General features: G+C 35.1%; 1 protein-coding gene across 2 annotated transcripts in view; it reads right to left on the minus strand.

Annotated features, from left to right (window-relative positions):
* Nucleotides 1-7,744, minus strand: part of LOC135071218 (facilitated trehalose transporter Tret1-2 homolog) — a 46,467-nt gene extending 38,723 nt beyond the window's left edge. The window contains exon 1 of one of the 2 annotated variants that reach the window (XM_063964993.1): nucleotides 7,451-7,744. In XM_063964993.1, coding sequence (XP_063821063.1) covers nucleotides 7,451-7,464 — 14 coding nt within the window. In that variant the 5' untranslated portion in view covers nucleotides 7,465-7,744. The remainder of the gene's footprint in view (nucleotides 1-7,450) is intronic. The other variant, XM_063964994.1, reaches the window with a different exon arrangement.
* Between the last annotated feature and the right edge of the window lie 4,714 nt (nucleotides 7,745-12,458).

The following is a 12,458-nucleotide window of genomic DNA, read 5'->3' on the forward strand; positions in this document are numbered from 1 at the left end:
TTGTGTACTTGCAAAGGGTCATTTGTCTACTAGTTACTACTTATTGAACTTCAAATGAAGAAAGACAATACGCCACATACTATAATTTATGTATCGAACACTTAATTGGTGAAATTAAAACTCTTATAAAACTCTCTTTAAAGTTTTATGGTAAAACCACCGAGAAAATTCCCAACAAAACACGCTGTTTTGTAAATAAATGTATAATCGCAGAATTGTAAACAGTTCTCTCTTTACTGGAACGTTACTGTCATGTTGTTGTCCACGGTTTTATCTTCGTCCTACGTAAGTTGATAAAAATGGCAAACAACAAAATCTGAATGTGGATCTTTTACAGTGTTTAAATAGTAGTAAAATATTATTTTCTTAAGAGACGAGGTCAGAGATTAAAACATTGTTTTAAGATCAGTAGCTTGAAAGAATATTATTAATAGGTATGTCCGTTTGTCGCAGAGTCACGTGCGACGTAGCGTTTTACGAGTCAAATATTATGACGTCTAGTTATTGTACAGTAAATTAATGAATAGGTACATCTTAATTCTTAAATTAGTATTTTTTACACACTTGCTCTTGAAGTACCTACTCGTATTATATAATGCTACAGTGCTTACTTTGATGTGATGTGCCATCTGATATTTTTATACAAAATATTTTAAAATCATTTTTTTTACATTTCCTTTCTTTCCTTCAAATTGTATCCTTTATTTTAGCCTATTAAGTTAATAGCGATAAAAGGTGGTAACTTATACCTACATCTCGTGTGTCTTATATTTGTCTCCATACTAAAATTAATTAAAATAGGTCTCGCTGTTCGTGAGAACATGTAACAAACATTTAGAATCTGCTTCATGAGTCAATACTGGTATTATCAATTAAAAATGCAAACAACTTTGAAAAAGACTATGAGAGCTTCAAATAAATTTATAAAGGCTTAACTCTAAACTATTAAAACAAGTTTAATCAAGGTTATAAAATAGCGTCAGAAATCAGATCTTTTCGTAAATATAACATTAAATATCCAGCGTTTCTGGGTTTTTTAAATATTTACACCAATTCTTTACGTAGTCACTTTTTATCAGTAAAGTAAAACAGCTGTCATGTCAGCTATAGGTACTGAAATCGCTTTAGTATTTATTACTCAGGATGTTTTGAAGAAATTAAATTACGTAACTAACTAATAGACAGAATTATGTTATTTGTTCATGACACAAAACAGACACATTAAAGTCGTCGTTCGTTTCTATGTTTATTACTAGGTACACTATGCGACTCTACAAACGAATTATTTAATGTTAAATACAAGGTGGGCCGACGACCTGATAATGGTAGCAGGAAGACGCTGGATGCAGGCCGCTACACAACAGTGCGATGTGGAAGTCATTGGGGGAGGCCTATGTTCAGCAGTGGACGTCCTGTGGCTGAAATGATGATGATGATGATAAAAGACAATTTATACAAACAATTTAGATATTAGGTCTATAGATGCGACTCTACAAATAAATGAACTAATGTTAAAGACAATAATTCATACTATACAAATAAAAACAAATTCAGCTCACCCATTTTGTTTATTAATTTAATGTCAATTAAGACGGCCATGTTAATTTATACTCCACTCAACCTCCCAGAAGTTCAGTGAACGAGCACCCAGTGTTGACGTGCCTATAGTGCTATCGTTCGTGACCTCATCGTTGGTGGATAAAATAAACAATTTAATATACATACAGGGTTTAAAGGGCATGAGTATTGTGAAGTGCGAGTCATACTTTTAGGTTTAATATCATAGCAGTGAGGCAGCAGGGCACATAGTACTCAGAACTGACGGCCGATGGGGCAGCAAGGTTCTGGAAAACGCAGCGTGGGACGTCAACCCACAAGGTGGACCGACGGCATCATAAAGGTAGCAGGGAAGCGCTGGATGCAGGCGGCTACCAATCGATCCACATGAAAAGCATTGGGGGAGGCCTATGTTCAGCAGTGGACGTCCTATGGCTGAAATGATGATGATGATCATAGCAGTGAAGTTTTCTCACTTAAATTCACGATGTTCTTACTTTCCCAAAATGTACATTTGCTTTTCGCACTTCTTTTTACTTATCGTGCGAAAAGAAAGGATAAGAAATTTAATTCTATCTACTTTGTATCTACTTTGAAATTTGCTAAACCACTAAACAATATGATTCTGGCAACAAATATTTTCATTTTCATTTCATTTTCATATTATAATATTTTTCGAGGAATGTTTAATACTATGGTTACAAACCGCTATCAGCTCGTTGATCTCATAGATAAGTGATATTGCAGCAATTAATGATCGCTCAACTCAAGATAAGGTTTATTGCCTGTCAAAAAAAAACAAGCAATAAAATACGTATACAGTTGATACATAATATTAATGTACATATTTATTGCAACGTGTTTGTGTATTTTACTTTTCTGCTTGACCTGTGGTTAGCTGGTAGAGAATGCCTCACGATTTAACCCGCCACTTGTACCATCACCTTACGTGCAGAAGATTAAATATTACTGTAGTCCTAGAGGTACAGTCATGGGTAAGCATTAGATATAGGCATTGCTGAAAATAAATGGTTTGAGATTTTTCAGTAATGCTGCCTTCTGAAAAACACCTGCTTCAAATTAAATGTCAAATCTAGATTAATCTTTGTTAACATAGTGTACGAATCTATGTGAGGACATAATATTACTTTAAACCTAACAGTTATTTATTTATTTGTTCACCATCTTTTGAATGCATTAAGAACCATAGTTCGGTTTATAGGGAAGTCGAACCTTAATTTCGAACTCCTCCTATGTTCTTCTGATTAATTTCGTTGCGGGTCCAATGACAATTTAACTTTTTTTTTTTTTTTTAAACCTTTGGACAATTTCACACAGCGCCAGCTAGCCCCAAAGTAAGCAACTTAATGCTTGTGTTACTTTCCCCCGGGACAAACTTGACCTTCATTGGTTGGGTTTTTATGGCGGTCAAGCTGTAGATCCTGGCTACACAGGAGTTGCAGCCGTGGGAACCAGAGGTGGGAATAGTCTCGTAAACCATAGTTTGACCTCCCACAAACGAAGTACATTGATAACTATAATGAACAAACAATGTGATGTCAGAATCAGTTTACAAGGTAAGTTTGCAAATGATAGTGCTATCTAAATACTGCATAAATATCTATTGGCCCTTATCAGATATAATCAAATAAACATCAAAAGATACGAGTCCATCGCCCTCCCACGTGATTATCACATTATTCTAAATGATTATCATCTCTAGTATCTCTTTTTATGAAATGATAAAATTATGAAACTTGTATTAAGACTAAAGAATGCTTGAATATACTTGAAAGTAGGTAGGCTTATGTTTGGCTGAATTTCAACATAATTAGGTATTTATAAATTGCATTTTACTGGTGTAAATATTTTCATAATAATTGTAGGTACCTCATGGTTTTATAGAGACTAAATTCAGTACCGGTACCAGTTATCTGTGTAAAAAAATATTAATCATTTTACTACATTTCGATATATTTAGAGTTCAAAGGCAAAAGCATTTTTTTATCAGTCATCTTGCTGATTGATATGACAGTTTACGATTAACTGTCACGTTGGATGCCATACATTTGTAAAGCCACAAATTATGCGGCACTATACCGAATGTAATACTATTACTTTTTTTGTAGTTTTCTTCGTATTATCTCTTAGTTATTACGATTTAATCTTGAATTCAAGCAATTGAAGAGTCGCATTTCTAATTTCCATTTCCCGAAAGCTTTTTCCTTGGCATCTGTTTTCTTTACAGATTTACAGATCATAATATAAAACAACATTGCTCACAGCCGAATGCAGTGCCAAATACCTAAAGGAGAAACACCCGAGCGTTACGAACAAACCTGACACGTTTACCTCACGTGAAACGTATTTCGGGTGCATGTAGGAACACCACAAATGTTCCGATTTTCGTGGACTGTCCTGATTGTGCAATTACAATAATTGAAGTGCCGAAGCGATACTCAAAAGTCAAATCAAGTGGAAAGAATAAGATATGTGACACATCTAGAATATTTTCCATAAATATTAAATGAGGTCAGTTTCCATTGATTGCATTGATTATGATTATGAGCCTATAAATACCAATGATAACAAAAATCCTTCAAATGTTCCCATTTAAAGTACCTAATTAAGTAGGTAGGTACATCGTTTTGATATACGAATAATTACCATGGTAGCAACATGCGGGTTGATAGAAGGTTTGCTTGCACTCCTTTAATTTATAATACTCTATCACACAGATAACAGAAACTAAAGAAAGATGTGACAAGGGGGCGGGCCCGGTGTTGCAGCAACATGCCCAAAAACAACACATTGCTGCAGACGTCATAATGTAAACAGTTTACATTGCTTGTGTAGTACTAAAGATTATTCGAACGTTGAGTACTGGTACCGCAGTGGTTAATGAGCATATATTTTGATTGCTTTGTGTGTGTCAATTTCTAATGCGACACTGAGTTTAGAACTCAGCGCATTGTTGGCATCTCTCTGTATCTCTATGGTCTTCGTTCGTTTCAACCGAAAGACGTCCACTGCTGGACAAAGGCCTCCCCCAAGGATTTCCACAAAGACCGGTCCTGCGCCGCTTGCATCCAGGTACTTCCCGCGACTCTATGGTCTATCACATAGTAATTTTTGAAATAACTACGGTGCACTTGGGGTGTCAAATTTTGAGAAAACAATTTCGTTTTAAAATAAACCAGTTATCTTGGCAAACCTTGTCAATGTAGTCTCGTCTTATACTCATTGGCAAGCTCAATGGTGTTTAAGAGTGATATTTCCTCGTCAATTCTTCAGCTAATATCCTATAATCACCTCTCATTTCGGCCGTCAAAAATTACACGAGTGACGTCAATGTATGATTGACGATGTGAACACCTAATATGAGTGGGTTATTTCCAGATATTTACCATAATAAGGATTGAAGTAATGGCGGCAAATCAACGTAGCAATAAGAACAAGAAGACGATTTTAAGTCGATCAAAGAACCTAAATTATCTTTGGTTGGCATGACCATTATAAGAACCATTCATAGAACTACCAAAACATTTTGGTAGGAAAAAGCTCTAGGTACCCATACTTATAAAATACTGCTTCAAGATACCTATGCTACAAGATGCTAAGCTACCAAAGCAAAAAAAAAATGTTACAGTTTAATATTATTATGATGTAATAAATACCTACTGAAGTGACAATTATTTAAAAAATAATGACAAAACCAGCGTAAAAATAATAGTTACATTTAAGGTAGATTCGTCAAAAACGCGCGGATTTTAATAAGTTCCATCTTGCAACACTCATTCCTATCGACGTAAAATTGCTGCCAAACGCATGCAATTACGTTTTTCGTGTTTTTCACGGATTTTTCATTTCGTAAGCTCTACATTTGGCTTAGAAATAGTAAAAATAAAACAAAGGCCATTGCATTTTGTTTTGCAAACTATCGTCATGCACTTTCTTTGTCATAAACCAAATTAGAAAAGGTGATCGACCGTCAGCACGCTTTTATCAGCTGCACTGCTGACAACGGCTGGCAATCAGCCGGCGCCCTTCACCTTGCTGTCAAGCGGGGGACACACTGCTGTTTCATCGACGGAAATATTAAAGGAAGAAAGAAGATAGTGAAATGAAATAAATTGTGTTTTCTTCATAGAGCTACAGCATTTAGCAATGTTGGTTATCTGTATCTTTGAGATATATTAATAAAATTAGGGGAGTATTGATAAATATTTTATAATAATATTAGTGGACATTTTGTACGCCCATTAGCAAGGTCAGGCGGTCGAATCCATTAAAAGTTCAATATTTGGTAACCCTAGGAAATTAACAAAATAATTAATATATTTGTTAGACTAGTTCACCTTTTTGGCACAAATTGATGAAAATTAATAAAGTTGTGACTGAAAATTAATGTCCAATTGTACGCGTTACTAATCCAAGTTACCAATCCAAGTCCAATGCACATTAGTAGTTAACGCCTAATGTACCTGATAGGTACCTAATTAATGTGATCGACCAATGGAATTTTACGAAATAATGTTGTCATATAGGTACCTACTACGAGTAGACCAATTCATTTAAGATCAATTGATCAGCGTCGATCTCTCTCAAATAACAGCAAGAGTATAAATAGATGTTTGTTTAGGTAGGAAAAATGATGTGCATGAGTAAGAAACGACAATATTTGACATCGAAAATAGAAAGTAATTTGAATTATTAAAGTGACTAAGACATTCAACATTGAATAAATAACTCAAAACGAAGACGAAGACAATAAGTTATTTTGCAACCCATAAATGTAAAGTTATGTCATAAACACAGCAAACATAGCGTCGCGGACGCATTTAAAATACGATTATACGAATTAAATGGTGTTGTCACTCTATTGTTTCACTAAAATACCTAATCATTGTCAAAAATAGGGAGACTGAATAGGTACATAATCTTTTCAGGTGGGGATTCTCAGATGGTTCAAACTTGGAGTGCAAGTGTGTTTGTGTTCCCAGTCAATGAAGCACATGATGTCGTGCCCTGCGTACCCAAACAACTGCACGCAGGAAGATTTTCATGAATGCAGCTGACAACGCCACTCTAGTAGCAGAGTTTTGAGCTGACACTGTAGGTTTGTTGTCGACACGCCCAGTACCTACCTACATACGTTCATGAGTTTTCAGCCTAATATTTGCACTTGGCTTTCATCATCAAATATTGACAAACGTCATCCAGCATTGACTGATGAATGCGGTAAAAATATGTATTTCAAAAATTTTCAGCTCCACAGGGGTGGCGATGACTGACTGACCGTGGGCGCCAGGTTGGGCGCCAGAAGAATGGCGTCAAAGAAACTAAAATAAGTACTTAACTAATTACCTAGGAATAGAAAGTCAATACTGCGTAAACAACTGAAATATTTTTAAACTTTTTGCATAATGTGTTGGCGCACCTTATTCAAAGAACTAGATTTTTTCAAAGGTTAAAAGATTCAAGTTGTTTTGAAATTTTCATTTGTTGTGGTTTTATTTAAATGTAGATTTTTGAATGTATATTTGAATAAAACCAGTCATAAAATATGCCTCATAATCAGGTATATTTTGAGGAATCTAATTTTGCTTAATGGATAATTTAATTTAATTCAAATTATTCTTTCTTTCTTTCAAACCACCTAGGTAATGCGTATACGAGTAGGTCAAACACAAAATAACATTGTTAATCGAGCAATGTAACTAGGTACCTAGCGATGTTTATTTTTCATAAGTATTTATTACTATATCTGATAATTTTTATGAGCTCAAATGGTCTTTAAATAAATAGCTACGAGTATATTAAGCTAAAGTGTCACGATAAAAACTCATATCATCATTTGCATCCGTAGTAAACAAACCCAAAATAAACTTACTTTTCGTCAGCCATTGTTTTGTTGAATAAATATACACAATATCACAGATTCGTTAAAACTACTATCACATAATTTAATTGAGTTAAATTTAAAGTCACTTTGATTCACGATGTTATTTTCGCGCGTTACTTGGTCATGTTCAATAATATATCTACACGACTGCACCGCACCGCGTCGGGATGTGAACTGTCGTTTAGACTCGATTAGCGAGTGTTTTTCTCGTATTTAGTGATATTTTCTCGCTCGAGATTTCACGGTAGGTAATTATTATGGGCAGTATACGTGTGCAGACCTCGAATACATACGTAAGTACACATCCTATGTAACGTTTGCACTGCTAGACTATCTCTATCTTTATCGTAGGGGTAGACTAGACAATACTATTATCAGTATTGGCACACGCGACGTCTGTTTATAGAGTTCACGTTCATTTAGATGCACGATGCGTTTCTATGCAATAGTGCAAACGTTACGATTTTCACTAACTCCGCCTGCCTATAGCAGCAGATCCGAAATTACCAAAAATTAGTTATTTTACATTATCAATAGATTTAGCGTTATTTTTATGAGTTCTTGCAATGTCGAAAGAGAGATTGAGAAAACATCGAAATCTTATCACCTAATCAAGTGGTAAGTGGTAAATCAAGTGCATTGTGTATTGACACGAATTGGCATATTGTTATGTCTTCCTCAATGTAGAGCCCTGAAAGGCCCCGCTGAAACGCTGAAAATCAGTGCATGAATGACTTGCTGCCTTTTCGTTAAATGAGAATACAATAATAAAATGCGTATAATATAAAAATTAAGTAAGAATATTTGCTAAATTTATACATTTTGTGGTTATTTCTGTGGATTATAAAAAAAAATACCTATTTCTAAAAGTTGTTGATTATGTCTCAAATAAAAACTGTTTGAGTAGGGTATTGTCCTTCAACATTGCTTATTTTATTACAAATTATAGTATTCTATTCAGTATACAGATATTGTGCTGAAAGGCGACGTAAAGGCTCATTTCCTACAAGCCAAAATTATTTTTAATACACCAGTTCACACAGGTTTGGGTTCGTGTGCTACGCCAAAATTAACTGCAGCGTACTAACCAGTACTTAGCACGTTATCACTTCGGCACGTGATGTGGGAAATTAATGAAATTGGAGGATCATGACTTATCTGCCTCCGCTGAATTGTTAATGAACTATAATGTGAAAAATAAATAATTGAGGATGTTCTTAATAAAACTTGTAACAGCAACAAAAAGGTCTTAGTTTGTGGAGATTTTAACGTCAATTTACTAGATAGCTCATCATCATATTCTGTAAGACTACTTTCCCTTTTTCAGTCATTTAACTTGTTTAGTCAATTTAAGGAACCAACTAGAATTACGGAAACCACAGCTACTTGTCTAGATAATATTTTCTCTAGCTGTGTCCCTGACAATAAAGCTGTCATACACAATCTTACGTCAGATCACTGTGGTATTAAAGTAGAATTTATTTGTAATAATTTGAATAATAAAAGTAAAAAAAATGCCGTATGTAGACCTGTAACCATTAGTCGTCTAGAACGTTTTAAAAATAATCTTGAAAATAAATTGCATTTAGTCCCGTATGTGCAGGGAGACCCAGATGCTCTTTACAATAACCTTTTCGAATGTATTAAAACCGAACATGACAAAGTTTTTACGGTAAAGCCATTAAAACCAAATACCAAATCAAAGTTTAGTGACTGGGCTACCAAGGGAATATACAAAAGTCGAAATACGTTATATGAACATTATGGCATGAAAAAGTATAATAATAGTATATCTTTTCTTGAGCATGTAAAAAAGTATTCAAAAATTTTTAAGAAAGTTTGCTTCATGGCTAAGTCTTTTTATATTCGGGACAAGATAGGGAACGCCAGTAATAAAATAAAAGAAACTTGGAATGTTATCAACCGAGAGACTGGTAAACTAAAACCAAAAGATAATGACTTTTCTCTCAAAGTTCACGATAATTTGATATCTGCAGATAAAGATGTAGCGGAAGCTTTTGACAAATTTTTTGGTAATATAGCTTCAGCAACAACTGCCAACTTAAAGTCATCTCCCTCCGAGGCCGAAGAAATATTGAAAACCCACGTGACACCCTGTGACTCGCACTTCTCTTTTAAACATATTACTCCATTAGATATCACTAAAACTTTTAATCTTTTAAACGTAAAGAGTACAACTGATATCTGGGGCATCTCTGTCAAGATAGTCAAACATATTATTGATATAATTTCCCCACAGTTAGCGATAATATTCAATAATTGCATAGAGAAGGGAATCTTCCCCGACCTCATGAAACATAGTAGACTAATGCCATTATTTAAGTCTGGTAGCAAAACCGACCCTGGCAATTATAGACCCATTTCTATCTTGCCCGCTCTGAGCAAGATTTTTGAAAAAATCATACAGGAGCAACTTATGATTCACTTTGGCTCTAATAAACTATTTCATAGTGAACAATATGGTTTCACCAAGGGTCGTTCCACCACCGATGCTGGGGTTGCACTACTTAAACATATCTTCGAGGCTTGGGAGAATTCTCAAAATGCACTAGGGGTCTTCTGTGATCTCTCAAAAGCTTTTGACTGCGTAGAACATCAAATGCTAATTCGCAAACTGCACTATTATGGGGTAAAGGACTCGGCTTTGGATTTAATACAATCCTATTTAAACTTTAGAGTTCAAAAAGTTGACATAAATGGTGTTTTGTCTTCTGGGTCACCTGTGAAAATGGGAGTTCCGCAGGGGTCCATTCTGGGTCCATTCTTGTTTCTTATATACATTAATGATCTGCCATATTTTGTTAAGGACTCTTGCGAAATCGTGTTATTTGCTGATGACACATCTTTGATTTTTAATATCGACAGAAGTAAAAATAACTTTGACGATGTAAATAATGCACTAACAAGAGTTTTAAGTTGGTTCACTACAAATAATTTACAACTCAATGCAAAGAAAACAAAATGTATAAAATTCTCTTTGCCTAACGTAAAAACAGTTAGTACTCAAATAGAACTTAATAATAATGCAATCGATCTGGTAGACTCTACTGTATTTCTGGGAATTACCCTGGATTCAAAACTCCAGTGGGGCCCCCATATAGAAACTCTGGCGGGAAAGCTCAGCTCAGCGGCTTTTGCAATAAAAAGGATACGGTCATTAACCGATGTTTCAACAGCTCGCTTAGTCTACTTTAGCTACTTTCATAGCCTAATGTCATATGGAATCATGCTATGGGGCAAAGCTGCAGATTTTGAAACAATATTTATTTTGCAAAAACGTGCGATAAGATACTTGTATAAAATGAAAGCAAGAGCATCCCTTAGAGAATTGTTTAAAGAAATTGGCATTCTCACGGCCGCTTCACAATACATCTTAAACTGTATTCTATTTATTCAAAAAAATATTACTGAATTCAAAAAGAAAAGTGATATTCACCAAATTAACACTAGAAATAAAAATAAATTGGCTATACCCGCTTTTAGACTTAATAAAGTGTTTGCCTCTTTTATGGGCCAAGGTATCCATTTTTATAACAAAGTACCTGATAAATATAAAGAGCTACCGTATAATAAATTTAAAGATATAGTTAAAGATCACATGCTTAAAAAAGCCTATTATACAACTCGAGATTTTCTTAATGATAAGTCATCCTGGGAGTAGGATTATGGTCCTCTCATGCTCGCACTAAAAAGAATTAAAATGAAAAGTAATGTATAAACTCATAATAATTTCTCAAATGTTATAGTGTCATGCTTCTCAATCTGGACTGTTACTTAGCTTTATTATTAGTTTTTTATTTTAAAGAGATAACTTGGAATTGTCATTCTCACTAAAATGTCTCTGGGGTGGTGGCGTAGTGAGGCGGGTCGTTACATTCCCTCTAATATGGTCGAGTGAAGCGATGGCTGGTTCACTCGTCATGTCTGTGAACAGGCGCTGCTTTCGGGGACTGGTCAATCCAAGTTATTCAAATTTATGTATGCGAGTCATTTCTACTAGTATCTTAATATGTAAGTCTAGATATTAGCACGTCACTACCTTGTTTAATATACCACGCAATCTTGTATACCCATTCTTATAAGATACACCATACAAGAATGCATGGTAAATTCAGTGAACTGCTCCTGAATCGAATGTACCTACTACTACTATTTCTATTTATTTATATTAACCGGCAGACAGTGGTGACTGAGTTTGTTGCGGCGCTTCTTCTCAGCACTTGCCAAATGTTGGTCTCGAAGCGCTGGTAGGGTAAAAAGATTATGAGACATGTAGAGGCTCCTTAAGAGCAAAATGACGATTTGTAAGAGCTATTTATTAGTCCAAACAAATAAAGAAATTTTGACTTTTTTTTTTTTTTGAACTGACAAACACTTTTTTAATAATATCTAGTCAAAATCACTATTTTGACTAGATATTATCGCGAAAAGCAAATGGTGAGAAGGTCGACATGAAAAAAGTTTTATCTTTTATGCTAATACTAGCGGCCGCCCGCGACTTCGTACGCGTGGATCCCGTTTTACCCCCTTAGGGGTGGAGTTTCGTAAAATCCTTCCTTAGCGGATGCCTACGTCATAACATCTACCTGTATGCCAAATTTCAGCCCGATCCGTCCAGTGGTTTGGGCTGTGCGTTGATAGATCACTATGTCAGTCAGTCAGTCAGTCAGTCAGTCATCTCTGAGTTATATAATATTTAGATTGAACTCTTATGCTTGAGTGGTCGGAAAAACTCGCTCGACCTAGGTAAGGGTCTGGCATTCGACTTTTAGGAGGAAGATTATCTAGATTCGAATTAAATGATTGTCCACAAAGCGGTGAAAAAGCCTGTAAAATTAAGTGATGGAATTAAAAATTTGGAGAAGTTTAACCGCGTGGTTCCAACATAAATAACCATGTGGTTCCGACAGAGTAGAATAAAACCAGACCTCTTACCGTGGATAAAGGCATCTAAGGGACCTATTCTTTGCAAATA

This window comes from Ostrinia nubilalis, chromosome 4 (genome assembly GCF_963855985.1).
Source record: "Ostrinia nubilalis chromosome 4, ilOstNubi1.1, whole genome shotgun sequence".
Taxonomy (NCBI): domain Eukaryota; kingdom Metazoa; phylum Arthropoda; class Insecta; order Lepidoptera; family Crambidae; genus Ostrinia; species Ostrinia nubilalis.